The sequence below is a fragment of the Scophthalmus maximus genome, chromosome 11 (assembly GCF_022379125.1).
Source record: "Scophthalmus maximus strain ysfricsl-2021 chromosome 11, ASM2237912v1, whole genome shotgun sequence".
In the NCBI taxonomy this organism is placed as follows: Eukaryota; Metazoa; Chordata; class Actinopteri; order Pleuronectiformes; family Scophthalmidae; genus Scophthalmus; species Scophthalmus maximus.
In genome coordinates this window covers 24,882,501-24,900,000 of record NC_061525.1, presented here as the reverse complement: position 1 = coordinate 24,900,000, position 17,500 = coordinate 24,882,501, and the positions used below count along the sequence as shown (strand labels likewise).

Here is a 17,500-nt window from a genome sequence, read left to right as displayed (position 1 = left end):
ACCACATCATGACGTCCAGAAGGGACGGGACCAGTGACGCAGACTCACCCTGATCATCGAAGGCGTGAGTGAGCTCGTGACCCATCACCACCCCGATCCCACCAAAGTTCAGCGCCCTGGAAACACACGGTGCAAATGAGGTAAATAGGTTTCTCCAAAGACGTGAGGAGTCCTAAATAAATCATAAATCACAGACAGACAGACAGAGACAGACAGACAGACAGACATGTAGATATAGAGGGGAGCAGACTTTGGGTGGTCGTGGGCGTAGAAAGGAGCCTGTAGAATCCCAGCGGGGAAGACGATGCCATTCTTAGTGGACATGTAGTAGGCGTTAACTGTGGGAGGAGTCATGCTCCACCTGGAGGAGGAGAGGAAACAAGGAGAGGAGGAGAGGAAACAAGGACAGGAGTTACCTACCAGTCCATCAAACAGGGGTTGTATTCACAAATTATCTAATTTCACCTTCCACATTAAATAAGTTTCTTCTTCAGACCTTTTCACAGAGACGCTAAATTGTTCCCTATGAAAACATCATCGCTAAGGAGGTTTTGTGTGAATTGTGAATTGACTGGATCATAAATTTAAAATCTCTATCCGACCCTTCTCTCAAATTAAAGGCAGACTCTGGTTCTCAACCCTCCGACATGTGCTGGTGTGTAAGACTTACTGGTCTTTGTTGGGAGTTTTCCTCAGCTGGTCGGCCATCACTCGCGCCGAGAAGTTGTAAAAGTTCAACATGTTCTGGAAGAAGCTGTCGTCGGACACTTCATACTGAAAAACAACGGAGCTATTATCAGACAAGTGTGTGCCGGCGTTCAACAGCAGGGGGCAGCAGCGCACCACTCGCCCAACAGCTACCTCCCGTCTGCAGGTGAATGAGTCACTCACCCCGTCGTAAACGTCGTCCAGCTCTTTGGGGTCCAGGATGAATTCGGGGAATCCGATCATATCGTAAATCGCATCTGCCTAAAAAGGGCCCGACAAAAACCGTTAGACCAGACCGGACAGTATCTTTACCTCCACCGGTCCACCAGTCCACATTGTGCACCTTGTCTTTTGCAGCCTGTCTGGTCTGGTCGTCCATCCAGCTGAGTCGGTCCAGAGCTTCTTTAAATGCCGAGCGGATCTCGTTGATCATCTCCTCAGCCTGAGACGGACAGGCAGAGAGAGAGAGAGGTGAGCAAACCCGTATCAGGTGCAGGTAACCAGATCACACTCATTATTTCTGCAGGTGAAAGCAGGACAGTGACTCACAATGTCTTTGCTGTGTTTGTCGAACGTTGCCTTCACAAAGAGAGCTCCCAGAGCGAAGCCCAGAGTGTCGTCAGTGTTCCCGATGCAGGTCTGCCAGCGCGGGGTGCAGGACTGCAGCAAACATGACCAGTTACAACCAGTCAGAGCCAGTTACAACCAGTTAAAAAGAGGTAGAGACACTTTGGATAAGATAACAGTTAGAACCTATTTCAGATCGATCGGTTCCTCATGAGCACCAGCTCCTCCTGGAGTCCACATCCAGTTACAACCCACTAGAACCAGTTTCTCCCAAATACAACTAGTTAGCAGCTGTTACATACAATTAGCACCAGTAAGAAATAGCCAACAGATAGTTACAGTTACAGACCAGTTGGAAACCATTTACCGTTTGTTTCCTATAAATACAAGTCCAATGTCAGCGTCCAAAACCAGCAACAGCCAGTTAGAACCAGGAGCGGCTGTTAAACCCGTTAGAACCAGCTTGAGTTAGTTGCAGACCTGTTAGAAGCAGTAGGAACTATTGGAGTCAGTCTTTGCGTCTCCTCCGTTAGCTTCCCCATTAGCACCAGCATGGGTGGGAGCTTCAACTGGCCAGGATACTTCCGTTTAGAACCAGCACAGCCAGGTAGAACCTACTCGAGGTAGCGGCAGACCAGTTAGAATAAAGTTAGAAACAATTACAGACCCCTGAAACACCAGCACTGGTAACAGCCTCCTGGAGTCCAAAACCAGTAACAGCCAGTAAGAAACAGAGTAAACACATGTGGACCAGTGCCAGAATGAACCAGTCACACCCAGATAAACGAAGTGATGGAGAACCAGCCAGGAGGATGTACTGGCAGTGTTGCATATAGCTAGAACCAGTTTCCCACAGGTTTAACTAAAATAACCAACTATTTGGTTTCTCTCACAACCAGTTAGCTCCAGTTGGTACCAACCAAAGACAGAAAGATAAAGACCCATTTAAGAATTGAAGAACCAGAACCAGTGTAGAACAAGTCAGGACCAGTTAAAGCTGCACCAGCTCATATTTCCAACAACAAGACCAAAACCTCTGAGAACCTCTGACAGGAAGGAGGGTTATCAACCGCAGTGTCCTTCAAGTATTTATACCTGCTGTAGTGAGAGAAATAACTGTATCAGTCGAAGTTATAGCAGTACCAACAGTACTAACAGTACTAACAGAACTAACAGCACTAACAGAACTTACAGCACTAACAGTACCAACAGAACTAATAGTACCAACAGAACTAATAGTACTAACAGTACTAACAGAACTAACAGTACCAACAGAAATAACAGTACTAACAGTACTAACAGAACTAACAGAACTAACAGTACCAACAGAACTAACAGTACTAACAGAACTAATAGTACTAACAGTACTAACAGTACTAACAGAACTAATAGTACTAACAGTACTAACAGTACTAACAGCACTAACAGTACTAACAGTACTAACAGAAGTAACAGTACTAACAGTACTAACAGAAGTAACAGAACTAACAGTACTAACAGTACCAACAGTACTAACAGTACTAACAGTACTAACAGAACTAATAGTACTAACAGTACTAATAGTACTAACAGAACTAACAGCACTAACAGCACTAACAGTACTAACAGTACTAACAGTACTAACAGTACTAACAGAACTAACAGTACTAACAGTACTAACAGAACTAACAGCACTAACAGCACTAACAGTACTAACAGTACTAACAGCACTAACAGAACTAACAGCACTAACAGCACTAACAGTACTAACAGTACTAACAGTACTAACAGCACTAACAGCACTAACAGTACTAACAGCACTAACAGTACTAACAGTACTAACAGAAGTAACAGTACTAACAGTACTAACAGAAGTAACAGAACTAACAGTACTAACAGTACTAACAGAAGTAACAGAACTAACAGTACTAACAGTACTAACAGAAGTAACAGAACTAACAGTACTAACAGTACCAACAGAACTAACAGCACTAACAGCACTAACAGTACTAACAGTACTAGCAGTAGTAACAGTACTATCAGTGGTATCTGTGGTATAAATACCTTCTTGGTTCCGTAGAGACTCTCCAGCAGTTTGTCCTGAGCGTTCTCGAAGCGTTGGTCCAGACTGACCACGCTCTTCTGAACCAGAGTCCACATCATGTAGTTATTCAACACACTGAACACACAGACACAACGGTTAGCACGCTAGCGTTAGCTAGTCAAGAGTGGTCATAAACCAGAGGAGGTACTGGACCAATTCCAATGTTGACCTGATGGTGGCGCTGCATGGGGAACAGACAGAGAACACGTGTGCAGACCAGGCCCTTAGTGAGTGAGTGAGTGAGTGAGTGAGTGAGGTAGTGAGTGAGTGAGTGAGTGAGTGAGGTAGTGAGTGAGTGAGGTAGTGAGTGAGTTAGTGAGTGAGTGAGGTAGTGAGTGAGTGAGGTAGTGAGTGAGTGAGTGAGTGAGTGAGGTAGTGAGTGAGTGAGTGAGTGAGTGAGGTAGTGAGTGAGTGAGGTAGTGAGTGAGGTAGTGAGTGAGTGAGGTAGTGAGTGAGTGAGGTAGTGAGTGAGTTAGTGAGTGAGTGAGTGAGTGAGGTAGTGAGGTAGTGAGTGAGTGAGTGAGTGAGGTAGTGAGTGAGGTAGTGAGTGAGTGAGGTAGTGAGTGAGTTAGTGAGTGAGTGAGGTAGTGAGTGAGTGAGGTAGTGAGTGAGTGAGTGAGTGAGTGAGGTAGTGAGTGAGTGAGTGAGTGAGTGAGGTAGTGAGTGAGTGAGGTAGTGAGTGAGGTAGTGAGTGAGTGAGGTAGTGAGTGAGGTAGTGAGTGAGTGAGTGAGTGAGTGAGGTAGTGAGTGAGTGAGTGAGTGAGGTAGTGAGTGAGTGAGGTAGCGAGTGAGTTAGTGAGTGAGGTAGTGAGTGAGTGAGGTAGTGAGTGAGGTAGTGAGTGAGTGAGTGAGTGAGTGAGGTAGTGAGTGAGTGAGTGAGTGAGGTAGTGAGTGAGTGAGTTAGTGAGTGAGTGAGGTAGTGAGTGAGTGAGGTAGTGAGTGAGTTAGGGAGTGAGTGAGTGAGTTAGTGAGTGAGTGAGGTAGTGAGTGAGTGAGGTAGTGAGTGAGTTAGTGAGTGAGTGAGGTAGTGAGTGAGTGAGGTAGTGAGTGAGTGAGTGAGTGAGTGAGGTAGTGAGTGAGTGAGTGAGTGAGTGAGGTAGTGAGTGAGTGAGGTAGTGAGTGAGGTAGTGAGTGAGTGAGGTAGTGAGTGAGGTAGTGAGTGAGTGAGTGAGTGAGTGAGGTAGTGAGTGAGTGAGTGAGTGAGGTAGTGAGTGAGTGAGGTAGTGAGTGAGTTAGTGAGTGAGTGAGGTAGTGAGTGAGTGAGGTAGTGAGTGAGTTAGGGAGTGAGTGAGTTAGGGAGTGAGTGAGTGAGTTAGTGAGTGAGTGAGGTAGTGAGTGAGTGAGGTAGTGAGTGAGTTAGGGAGTGAGTGAGTTAGGGAGTGAGTGAGTGAGGTAGTGAGTGAGTGAGGTAGTGAGTGAGTGAGGTAGTGAGTGAGTTAGGGAGTGAGTGAGTGAGGTAGTGAGTGAGTGAGGTAGTGAGTGAGTGAGGTAGTGAGTGAGTTAGGGAGTGAGTGAGTGAGTTAGTGAGTGAGTGAGTGAGTGAGGTAGTGAGTGAGTGAGTGAGTGAGTGAGGTAGTGAGTGAGTGAGGTAGTGAGTGAGTGAGTGAGTGAGTGAGGTAGTGAGTGAGTGAGGTAGTAAGTGAGTTAGTGAGTGAGTGAGTGAGTGAGTGAGGTAGTGAGTGAGTTAGTGAGTGAGTGAGTGAGTGAGGTAGTGAGTGAGTGAGTGAGGGAGTGAGTGAGTGAGTGAGTGAGTTAGTGAGTGAGTGAGTGAGTGAGGTAGTGAGTGAGTGAGTGAGTGAGTGAGGTAGTGAGTGAGTGAGTGAGTGAGGTAGTGAGTGAGGTAGTGAGTGAGTGAGTGAGTGAGGTAGTGAGTGAGTGAGTGAGTGAGTGAGTGAGTGAGTGAGTGAGTGAGTGAGGTAGTGAGTGAGTGAGTGAGTGAGTGAGTGAGGTAGTGAGTGAGTGAGTGAGTGAGTGAGTGAGTGAGGTAGTGAGTGAGTGAGTGAGTGAGGTAGTGAGTGAGGTAGTGAGTGAGTGAGTGAGTGAGGTAGTGAGTGAGTTAGTGAGTGAGTGAGTGAGTTAGTGAGTGAATGAGTGAGTGAGTTAGTGAGTGAGTGAGTGAGTGAGGTAGTGAGTGAGTGAGTGAGTGAGTGAGTGAGGTAGTGAGTGAGTGAGTGAGTGAGTGAGTGAGTTAGTTAGTTAGTTAGTAAGCCTTAGTTAGTTAGTAAGTTAGTTAGCCTTTGTTAGTTAGCTAGTTAGCCTTAGCGGAGGTGTGAGCTCTCTGACTCTGGGCCTGGTGTGTACGGTACTGGACTGTGGACAGGGTTGGACTCTGACCTGCGGTCGGTCTTGTTGATGAGGTCCGACACCTGCTGCACGTATTCTCTGGTGTACAGGACGACGGGCTCGGTGTCGTTCGGCTCCAGAGGAGACAGCGAGGACAGCAGGTAGTCGAGCCAGTCCACCGCCGGGGCCAGGAGCTGCAGGGGACCGGGTCAGAGGTCACACAGGGTCACTGCAGACTACGACACCCGTGAACCTCAGCTGCTGAAGCTACGGTGAAGTAACCAATCAGCTTAGAGTTCTGCTGTTAACCAACCTGTTTAATAATAATTATCATTATGTCATGAACATGGACACACATTCCGCCTCAGAGACGCGCACACACACACACACACACACACACACACACACACACACACACACACACACACACACACACACACACACACACACACACACACACACACACACACACACACACACACACACACACACACACACACAGAGGGTTCACTCTGGTGTTTAAACAGCAGAGGGCGCCAGTAAAAGTAATAATACCACAAATACAACAATAAAAGTACTAATACCACAAATACTACACTAAAATACTAATACCACAAATACTACAGTGAAAGTACTACAGCAAAAGTAATAATACCACAAATACTACAGTGAAAGTACTAATGCCACAAATACTACAGTAAAAGTACTACAGTAAGTAACAAAAGTTAAAGTGTTGGTTTAAAAAACTGAAATAAGGTAAAATCATAATCAAAGATGAGAAATAAAAAGAGTTGATGTAGTTTAATAAAACGTATCATGTCACTGGATCAGAGTTACTGTTGCATTAATGTGTTTAGAGAATCTTCCCTCTGGGATGAATAGATCGATAGTCTTAATAAAACATCATCCTTTATTTATGGATTTTTTATAACTATATAACTATAAGAAGAATAAAGCAGTGAAGTATCTGAGGACATGAAACAGTTTCACTTTCCTGTCGTTCTGCTCGACTCACATGTCTCTGCGTCTCCTTCATGTTCATATCAGACATGTTTTTATAATAACCTGTTATCTAACCTCTCTCTCTCTCTCTCTCTCGCTCTCTCTCTCTCTCAGAGATGCAGGCACATAGCAACCGCTCATGGCAACAGTCACCACGGTGACCCCAGAAGCATCTGCAGCCCTGAGGGACAGAGATGAGATCAGAGCATCTCACTGCTGATCTGTATATAAAGACGATCACTGACTGTATATAAAGACAATCACTGACTGTATATAAAGACGATCACTGACTGTATATAAAGACGATCACAAAGACGATCACTGACTGTATACAAAGACGATCACCGACTGTATATAAAGACGATCACCGACTGTATATAAAGACGATCACTGACTGTATATAAAGACGATCACCGACTGTATATAAAGACGATCACTGACTGTCTACAAAGACGATCACCGACTGTATATAAAGACGATCACTGACTGTATACAAAGACGATCACTGACTGTATATAAAGACGATCACTGACTGTCTACAAAGACGATCACCGACTGTATATAAAGACGATCACTGACTGTATACAAAGACGATCACTGACTGTATATAAAGACGATCACCGACTGTATATAAAGACGATCACTGACTGTATACAAAGACGATCACTGACTGTATATAAAGACGATCACTGACTGTCTACAAAGACGATCACCGACTGTATATAAAGACGATCACTGACTGTATATAAAGACGATCACCGACTGTATACAAAGACGATCAGTGACTGTATATAAAGATGATCAGTGACTGTATATAAAGACGATCAATGTATATAAAGACGATCACTCACTGTATATGAAGACGATCACTGACTGTATATAAAGACGATCACTGACTGTATATAAAGACGATCACTGACTGTATATAAAGACGATCAGTGACTGTATATAAAGACGATCACCGACTGTATACAAAGACGATCACTGACTGTATATAAAGACGATCACTGACTGTATATAAAGACGATCACCGACTGTATATAAAGACAACAACACGTTTTTATATCAATTAATGAAAAGCAAAGTGATCAGAAACACATAAACAAACATCAGTGATAAGAACGACCTCACATGACAGAAGGAGGCGGGGCTTATGACCTGTACTGCAGCCAGACACCAGGGGTGGGGCTTATGACCTGTACTGCGGCCAGGCACCAGGGGGTGGGGCTTATGACCTGTAATGCGGCCAGGCACCAGTAGGCGGGGCTTATGACCTGTACTGCGGCCAGGCACCAGGGGGCGGGGCTAATGACCTGTACTGCAGCCAAACACCAGGGGTGCCCCCCAGTGGAAACAGGTGCTGTTGACCTCACCTGTAGTTCCGCGATGGTGACCTTGTGGTACATCTTCTCATCGTCGCGTTTCTGGTCCTGTGGCACGGTGATGTTGGCGAGCGCCGTCTCAAAGTCCAGAATCTGCTGCATCTGAATCTGCGTGGAGCTCCTCTCACCCCCCAGCAGCATCCCAAGCTCCACCATGTACTCCAGGTAGGCCACCAGCACCTGGGGGCATCAGGACGTCCACACGCTCAATCGTTCTGATTATCAGCTGTAACTATTTGAACGAACTTGACTCTGAAGAATTCTCACCTTTTCGTTGGCTGTCTTGTTGAGATAATAGTCCCTGGAGGGCAGGAAGAGCCCCGATTGGTCGACCTGGAGAGGAGATCAACAGCTGGATCAAACAAGACCATCATTTTAGTTCAGTAAGTGAGTCGAGTTCCAAACCTGATGTGAACATGATTCATTAATCATAAAAAGTCCAGTTCACCAGTTAACATTTTTCATATCTGGCTTCTCCGTCACCTTCGTACTTTGTTGACCGTCTGGTTCTGGAGTCTGGGGTCAAGATCGGGGTGGGGCTTACTTGGATGACGTTGCTGTTGGAGTTTTTTGGGTCGGCGCTGACTCCGACACTGAAGAAAGGCTGAGCTCTGTACGGACCAGAAACCACCTTCAGCACCTCCATGAAGTTCTCTTTCTCCCAGGGACCGGTCATGTTCCAGCCGCCGATCTGCAGAGTCCACAAACAAGCTGATGATGTAACTGTTTACAGTAACGATATCACCACCACCTTTCTTTTACATGTAGTTATGACTGAATTAAAAAAAACAGACTAGCGTTTGGTTACATCCCCTTGAAGAACCCCTCCAGTCACGTTTTAAAATATATAAAAACAATCTGCTATGCTTGATATTTAATTTAACATTGTTCCCTCTGAAATGGGGCTGAAACCATCCACTGATGACACCATCTTTTACACTACGATCTGTTTTCTACTATTGATACTGTTTATTCATTTCAGCACCTCCATACGTCATGAATACAAAATCTCATATATTATATAAAAGTTTTGTGTCTTGTAGTTAAAAAAAACGAAAAATCTTCCTAATCATTTAAATCACGTTCAACATGTCTTGATTCTTTTTAAAAAGTTTGTTAAATGAAATTGAATCTTTGAAAACATGTTCTAAACATCTAGAACAACATTTGTCCAGAAGTCAGGACCAGTTCAGCTGCCGAAAGAAAGTTTCGTCTCTCCGGGTCCTGTGATGTCACCACATGTTGTGGTGCGGAGATAAACCTCTTGACACCTGAGTGATGCTGTGACCATGGCGACAGGCCGTTTGAGTGGTCACCTTGGCAATGAGGTCTATGAGCGGCTGAGCTCCCAGCTCTTCGATCCTCTGTGTGTTGAGACAGGACAAGTAGTAGGACTGAGTCTTTCTCTCCGCCTCGCTGCTGCCGTTAAACGTCCCGTTCTCTGGAAGACAACCGATCACACGGTGATCAGTCAGGTGGAGAAGAGGTGGAGAACAGGTGGAGTAAAGATAGAGTACATGTTGAGAACAGGTGGAGTAAAGATAGAGTACATGTGGAGAACAGGTTGAGTACAGGTGGAGAACAGGTGGAGAACAGATATGGTACATGTGGAGAACAGGTGGAGAACAGGTGGAGTACAGGTGGAGAACAGGTGGTGAACAGGTGGAGTAAAGATAGAGTACAGGTGGAGAACAGGTGGAGAACAGGTGGAGTACAAGTGGAGAACAGGTGGAGTAAAGATAGAGTACAGGTGGAGTAGATATAGAGTACAGGTGGACAACAGGTTGAGAACAGGTGGAGAACAGGTGGAGTAAAGATAGAGTACAGGTGGAGAACACTAAGAGTACAGGTGGAGTAAAGATAGAGTACAGGTGGAGAACACTAAGAGTACAGGTGGAGAACAGGTGGAGTAAAGATAGAGATCAGGTGGAGAACAGGTGGAGTAAAGATAGAGTACAGGTGGAGTAAAGATAGAGTACAGGTGGAGTAAAGATAGAGTACAGGTGGAGAACAGGTGGAGTAAAGATAGAGTACAGGTGGAGAACACTAAGAGTACAGGTGGAGTAAAGATAGAGTACAGGTGGAGAACACTAAGAGTACAGGTGGAGAACAGGTGGAGTAAAGATAGAGTACAGATGGAGTAAAGATAGAGTACAGGTGGAGAACAGGTGGAGTAAAGATAGCGTACAGGTGGAGAATAGGTGGAGTAAAGATAGAGTACAGGTGGAGAACAGGTAGAGAACAGGTTGAGTAAAGATAGAGTACAGGTGGAGAACAGGTAGAGAACAGGTGGATGAAGATAGAGTACAAGTGGAGTACAGGTGGAGTAAAGATAGAGTACAGGTGGAGAACAGGTAGAGTACAGGTTGAGTAAAGATAGAGTACAGGTGGAGTATAGGTGGAGAACAGGTGGAGTACAGATGTTACCTTCATCTTTTGTAACATCTATGGTAAAATGAAACTGTCCCTAATTTTTTTAAAATTGCATCTGATTTCTGGAAATCATCTCGTGACCCCACAAGGTGGGGGTCCTGGACTCCACTCGACTGTCTTACCCAGCAGATGTTTGAGCAGCGCCTGGTTCTGCTCCCAGATGCTGTTAAAGGTGGACCAGCGCGACCGTCCGTCCGGCAGCGGGTTCTTCCTCATCCAGCCTCCGCAGGCGAACTGGTAGAAGTCGTGGCACGGGTCGGCACTGCGGTCCATCGCTTCCACGATCTGACTGGCCACGGTGACGCACACCTCTGACAGGCACAGGCCACGCCCACTGTCTGCTCAGCATCATGGGAGAGAAGAATGGACACATCAGAGACAAAGACGCCCGGGATGCATCTACTGCTGCGGTTTGTCTCCATGAGAAGAACGTTTCACAAAACGTTTAAATTTGACACTTGATTATGATCCGACTGATTCAATCATCACATTCAACCGAACCGTTTGTTCTGCGTTACAAGTTTTGTATCCAGACGAACCGCAGCTCTGCCGTCCAATTGTATGAGTCCACAGGTCAGAGAGTGAAACAGACGAGAGGAAGGAGAAGGAGAGAGGAGGCAGAGAGCTGAAGGAGGTAGGGAAGGAAAGGAGGAGGCAGAGACGGATGGGTGGAGGTAGGAAAGCAAGGGTAATAATATGGGGACGAAGGGAAGGAAGGGAAGGGCTGAGAAGGAAAAGGAGGTAGAGAAAGTGTAGGAAGGGAAAGGATTGATAGGAAATAAGAAGGTGGGAAAGGAAAGGAGGAAATAGGTATTGAGAGGAGGAGAGAAGGTAGAGGAGGAGAGGAGGAGAGGAGGACAGGAGGTAGAGGAGGAGAGAAGGTAGAGGAGGAGGAGAGGAGGAGAGAAGGTAGAGGAGGAGGAGAAGAGGACAGGAGGTAGAGGAGGAGAGAATGTAGAGTAGGAGAGGAGGACAGGAGGTAGAGGAGGAGAGGAGAAGAAGAGGAGGAGAGGAGGAGAGAGGGTAGAGGAGGAGGAGAGGTGGAGAGAAGGTAGAGGAGGAGGAGAGGAGGAGAGAAGGTAAAGGAGGAGAGGAGGACAGGAGGTAGAGGAGGAGGAGAAGGTAGAGGAGGAGAGGAGGAGGAGAGAAGGTAGAGGAGGTAGAGGAGGAGGAGAGGAGGAGAGAAGGTAGAGGAGGTAGATGAGGAGGAGAGGGGGAGAGGAGGAGAGGAGGATGAGAGGAGGAGAGAAGGTAGAGGAGGAGGAGAGGAGGAGAGGAAGTAGAGGAGAGGAGGAAAGGAGGTAGAGGAGGTAGAGGAGGAGAGGAGGAGGTAGAGGAGGAGGAGAGGAGGTAGAGGAGGAGGAGAGTAGGAGGTAGAGGAGGAGGAGAGGAGGTAGAGGAGGAGGAGAGGAGGTAGAGGAGGAGGAGAGGAGGTAGAGGAGGAGGAGAGGAGGTAGAGGAGGAGGAGAGGAGGTAGAGGAGGAGGAGAGTAGGAGGTAGAGGAGGAGGAGAGGAGGTAGAGGAGGAGGAGAGTAGGAGGTAGAGGAGGAGGAGAGGAGGTAGAGGAGGAGGAGAGGAGGTAGAGGAGGAGGAGAGGAGGTAGAGGAGGAGGAGAGGAGGTAGAGGAGTAGGAGAGGAGGTAGAGGAGGAGGAGAGTAGGAGGTAGAGGAGGAGGAGAGTAGGAGGTAGAGGAGTAGGAGAGGAGGTAGAGGAGGAGGAGAGTAGGAGGTAGAGGAGTAGGAGAGAAGGTAGAGGAGGAGGAGAGGAGGAGAGAAGGTAGAGGAGGAGGAGAGGAGGAGAGAAGGTAAAGGAGGAGAGGAGGACAGGAGGTAGAGGAGGAGGAGAAGGTAGAGGAGGAGAGGAGGTAGAGGAGGAGGAGAGGAGGAGAGAAGGTAGAGGAGGTAGATTAGGAGGAGAGGGGGAGAGGAGGAGGGGAGGATGAGAGGAGGAAAGGAGGTAGAGGAGGTAGAGGAGGAGAGGAGGAGGTAGAGGAGGAGGAGAGGAGGTAGAGGAGGAGGAGAGTAGGAGGTAGAGGAGGAGGAGAGGAGGTAGAGGAGGAGGAGAGTAGGAGGTAGAGGAGTAGGAGAGGAGGTAGAGGTGGAGGAGAGGAGGACCAGTGTGGTACCGGAGCTCAGGCCCAGGCCCAGGACCAGCAGACAGACCAGGAGAGCCAACAGAGCAGCCAACAGCAGAACCGACAGAAGAACCTCCAGCTGAGTTCTCCTGCCCAGGATGTCCACACCCCCCTTCCTGAAGCCCACCTGAGAGAGAGACAGACAGGCAGAGGGACAGACAGGCAGTCAGTCAGACAGACAGACAGACAGACAGACAGACAGAGAGTCTTCCAGTCCTCCAGTCCTCTAGTACTCCAGTCCTCTAGTCCTCTAGTCCTCCAGTCCTCTAGTACTCTCCAGTCCTCTACTACTCCAGTCCTCTAGTCCTCCAGTCCTCTAGTACTCCAGTCCTCTAGTACTCTCCAGTCCTCTAGTCCTTTAGTCCTCTAGTACTCCAGTCCTCTAGTCCTCTAGTCCTCCAGTCCTTTAGTATTATCCAGTCCTCTAGTCCTCTAGTACTCCAGTCCTCTAGTACTCTAGTACTCCAGTCCTCTAGTCCTCTAGTACTCCAGTCCTCTAGTCCTCAAGTCCTCTAGTACTCCAGTCCTCTAGTACTCTAGTACTCCAGTCCTCCAGTCCTCTACTACTCCAGTCCTCTAGTCCTCCAGTCCTCTAGTACTCCAGTCCTCTAGTACTCTCCAGTCCTCTAGTCCTTTAGTCCTCTAGTACTCCAGTCCTCTAGTCCTCTAGTCCTCCAGTCCTTTAGTATTATCCAGTCCTCTAGTCCTCTAGTACTCCAGTCCTCTAGTACTCTAGTACTCCAGTCCTCTAGTCCTCTAGTACTCCAGTCCTCTAGTCCTCAAGTCCTCTAGTACTCCAGTCCTCTAGTACTCTAGTACTCCAGTCCTCCAGTCCTCTAGTACTCTAGTCCTCTAGTCCTCAAGTCCTCTAGTACTCCAGTCCTCTAGTACTCTCCAGTCCTCTAGTCCTCTAGTACTCCAGTCCTCTAGTCCTCTAGTATACCAGTCCTCTAGTCCTGTAGTACTCCAGTCCTCTAGTCCTCCAGTCCTCCAGTCCCCTAGTCTTAGTGGTGTGGACCCACACCAAGTGTTTTCAGTCTGAACCCGCCAGGTCTTTGTCACGGATCCAAACTCTGGATTCAGTTATGACCTGGGCTTTAATGGTTTCTGTCTCTGTCCTCCACCTCTTACTGTGTCCCTGGTGCGTTCACTGACCTCTACTCTGTCAGGGGATGAGGCCTCGGCTGGAGCGTCCGACACTTCGTCCTCCTCCAACGTAGCTCGCTTATAGCTGGACATCTGCAGGGAGAGTGAGACAGAGAGACAGACAGTCAGACAGACAGAGAGACAGACAGACAGACAGACAGACAGACAGTGAGACAGACAGACAGACAGACAGTGAGACAGACAGTGAGACAGACAGACAGACAGACAGAGAGACAGACAGTCAGACAGACAGAGAGACAGACAGACAGACAGACAGAGAGACAGACAGACAGACAGACAGTGAGACAGACAGTGAGACAGACAGACAGACAGAGACAGAGAGTCAGACAGACAGAGAGACAGACAGACAGACAGACAGAGAGACAGACAGTCAGACAGACAGAGAGACAGACAGACAGAGAGACAGAGAGACAGACAGACAGACAGACAGTGAGACAGAGAGACAGACAGATGAATCTACTCTGCAGCCTCCTCATCAACCTTCAGGCTGAAGTCCTCCACAGGAAACAATCTCCTCCTCCTCAGATGATGATGATGTTGAGTCACATGTTTCTTTTCCTGCTCAGACTCATTGTTTCATTTCATCTCGTTTCATCTGAACATATGAAATATGGAAGCAGAACAGTGGAAGTTGTTCTTCTTTTCATGAATCATGTGATGTGATGAACTTTGACCCGACAGGGAGAGAGAGTGAAGCCGAGCGAGGCTCAGTGTGAAGAGGAGACGATGACCTGAACAAATAAATCTGCTCTGCCTGTGTTTACTCCCTCCCCCCTCCCTCCCTCCCCCTCCCTCTCTCTCTCTCTCCCCCTCCCTCCCCCCTCCCTCCCTCCCTCTCTCTCTCCCCCTCCCTCCCCCCTCCCTCCCTCCCCCTCCCTCTCTCTCTCTCTCCCCCTCCCTCCCCCCCTCCCTCCCTCCCTCTCTCTCTCCCCCTCCCTCCCTCCCTCTCTCTCTCTCTCCCCCTCCCTCCCCCCTCCCTCCCTCCCTCTCTCTCTCCCCCTCCCTCCCCCCTCCCCCTCTCTCCCTCTACCTCGACCCCCCACCCCCCCAGCGTCTCTGCTGCAGAGCTCTCACATTGTTTCACGACGACCACGATGAGGGGCACTCTGGGTTTGGTTGCCGTGGGAACCACCGTGGTGCAGAGCGACTAATGAAGCTGTAGCTGTTAGCATCACAGCTGATACACCATGTGTCCACAAGTATACGTCCACCCCCATGTTCATGTTCATGTTCCTGATCTGGGCCTCAGATTATTATTAAATCTGTCTCACTGTCTGTCTGTCTGTCTGTCTGTCTGTCTGTCTGTCTCACTGTCTGTCTCACTGTCTGTCTGTCTGTCTCACTGTCTGTCTGACCTTCTGTCTGTCTCACTGTCTGTCTGTCTGTCTGTCTGTCTGTCTGACCTTCTGTCTGTCTCACTGTCTGTCTCACTGTCTGTCTGTCTGTCTGTCTGTCTGTCTGTCTGTCTGTCTGTCTGTCTGTCTGACCTTCTGTCTGTCTCACTGTCTGTCTCACTGTCTGTCTGTCTGTCTGTCTGTCTGTCTGTCTGTCTGTCTGTCTCACTGTCTGTCTGTCTGTCTGTCTGTCTGTCTGTCTGTCTGTCTGCGTTCCCTCTCCCTCAGCCTCTGGCTCCGTTCTCTTTAATTGATGACGCACACAGAGGGGGAGAGAGGGGGGAGTGGGCGAGTGGGGTTGCTAGGAGACGAGAGAGTGTGTGTTATATCTCTCTGTGGAGGGTGATGTCACTCTGTGTGTGTTTGTGTGTGTAATTAGATAATGTGTGTGAATCATCTCAATTCAGCTCTAATGGAGTTCACTGCAGCTTATATAACATCTGTCTGTCTGCCTGATGGAACATGGCTCTGTCTGTCTGTCTCCCTGTTTGTCTGTCTGCCTGTCTGTCTGTTGTCCCCTCTCAGTCTCCATATTGTAAACACACCGAGGAAACGGACGGACGTTCAGTAAATCAGCTATTTCTCCAACACGGGACAGAGCAACCTGCAGAGAGTTTAGCCTAGCTTAGCACAAAGACTGGGAGCAGGGGGAAACTGTTAGCCTATAGTGTCAGCTGTCAATAACAAGTCAGTGTCAGCTGTCAATCATGACGTCTCATCAAATAACTAATGAGAAGCAAAGTGATCAGAAACATGAACACGTGAGCAAACATCACTGTGATACCTCACATGACATGGAGGGGGCGGGGCTTATGACTGTACTGCAGCCAGACACCAGGGGGCGATGAGGAGGATTTGGCTTCATGTCTGGACATGTGACATCATCGGGCCAATCAGCACAGAGCTCCAGTTGGCGAACACAGCCTCTGGACCACGATGGATGAACAACATCCAGTAACACTAAACATCCTCCATCAGCACCCGCAGGTCGTCACCACGGCAACCTGTCTTTACATCACAGCACCCTGTGACCTCTGACCTCTGACCATAAACACAATACAGGACAGCCCCCCCCCTCCCCCACAGTCCAGCTCGTCCATCGAGAACCAGCAGAGACCACAGAGTGTTAACCATGAATCATCACTCTCATGATTATTGATTCGTCAGTTAACCATCGAATGAAAGTGAGAAAGCGATTCACGGAAAACAGAAACAAATTTTACTGTGAAATCATGAACAAAAGACAAATACAAACAAATATATAGAACTTGAATCAAGAAAATAAACCGGAATCGGATGTTAAGGACGACACAGAAATCTGTGTGTGTGTGTGTGTTTGCTGGAGGTTTAGGCTCCACCCACACTAACACACCTGACAACACGTGTCACTTGACCACTCAGGTGTAAACAGGAAGTAGCTGGTTGCTAAGTAACAGAAACTCTGAAGAAGGAACAGCAACGGTGGAAAGTCAGAGCAAGAAACTGTTCCTGACAGGAAGTGTCAGCGACGTCGAGTCGTGACTGATGTGAACCAATCAGAGAAGAGAACGTGATGACGTCATCCTTTAACAAACTGAAACAGGACCCAGAGTTTTCACACCGACACATCGACCAGCGGCGTCTCCACATGATGATGAAGAAGAGAAAACGACGAAGATCGGACCAAGACAAAGAGCAAGAGAAGAAAAGGATGATGAAGACGATGATGATGAATTAAGTGGTGAAGGTGAAGGCCGAACACAGAACAGCCTTGGGGTTTGTTTTGTTGCTCAGATGGAAACTGGGCGTCTTAAGACAGGAAGTCACAGAGCTGCAGGCAGGAAACAGTCAACCTGCCCAACCCAACACACACACACACACACAGACACACACACACACACACAGACACACACGCGCGCACACACACACACACACACTCTGCCAGCTCACTAACTCTGGTAAGACTAAAATCAAGAAATAACCAATTAGTTGATTGATTCAATTGATTAAAAATTTGTCCGCCGGTTTTTGTGATGATGATGATGATGATAAACAAACAACAGGGCTTTCATGTCCCCTCAGCTCGTCTGCTCAGGCTCTGTGAAGAAATGTGGATCAACCTGTTTGGTTCACTTTCTGTCAGCCAGCAACCCTGACTGTTCTCTACAGGTTCTCTAAAGGTTCTTTTCAGGTTCTCTAAAGGTTCTCTACAGGTTCTCTAAAGGTTCTTTTCAGGTTCTCTAAAGGTTCTCTACAGGTTCTCTAAAGGTTCTTTTCAGGTTCTCTAAAGGTTCTCTACAGGTTCTCTACAGGTTCTCTAAAGGTTCTCTACAGGTTCTGTACATGTTCTCTACAGGTTCTCTAAAGG

At 47.7% G+C, this 17,500-nt stretch overlaps 1 protein-coding gene across 2 annotated transcripts in view; it reads right to left on the bottom strand.

The window, feature by feature from the left end:
• The window catches only part of ece2b (endothelin converting enzyme 2b), a 23,227-nt gene that overhangs the window by 2,824 nt on the left and 2,903 nt on the right, over positions 1 to 17,500 (bottom strand). Inside the window, exons 2-16 of one of the 2 annotated variants that reach the window (XM_047335492.1) lie at positions 13,748 to 13,831; positions 12,584 to 12,719; positions 10,581 to 10,796; positions 9,342 to 9,466; positions 8,570 to 8,716; positions 8,293 to 8,358; positions 8,017 to 8,205; positions 5,693 to 5,835; positions 3,319 to 3,433; positions 1,258 to 1,371; positions 1,052 to 1,150; positions 892 to 969; positions 671 to 774; positions 251 to 361; positions 49 to 116 (exon numbers count right to left, since the gene is read on the bottom strand). In XM_047335492.1, coding sequence (XP_047191448.1) covers positions 49 to 116; positions 251 to 361; positions 671 to 774; positions 892 to 969; positions 1,052 to 1,150; positions 1,258 to 1,371; positions 3,319 to 3,433; positions 5,693 to 5,835; positions 8,017 to 8,205; positions 8,293 to 8,358; positions 8,570 to 8,716; positions 9,342 to 9,466; positions 10,581 to 10,796; positions 12,584 to 12,719; positions 13,748 to 13,831 — 1,795 coding nt within the window. The remainder of the gene's footprint in view (positions 1 to 48; positions 117 to 250; positions 362 to 670; positions 775 to 891; positions 970 to 1,051; positions 1,151 to 1,257; positions 1,372 to 3,318; positions 3,434 to 5,692; positions 5,836 to 8,016; positions 8,206 to 8,292; positions 8,359 to 8,569; positions 8,717 to 9,341; positions 9,467 to 10,580; positions 10,797 to 12,583; positions 12,720 to 13,747; positions 13,832 to 17,500) is intronic. The other variant, XM_047335493.1, reaches the window with a different exon arrangement.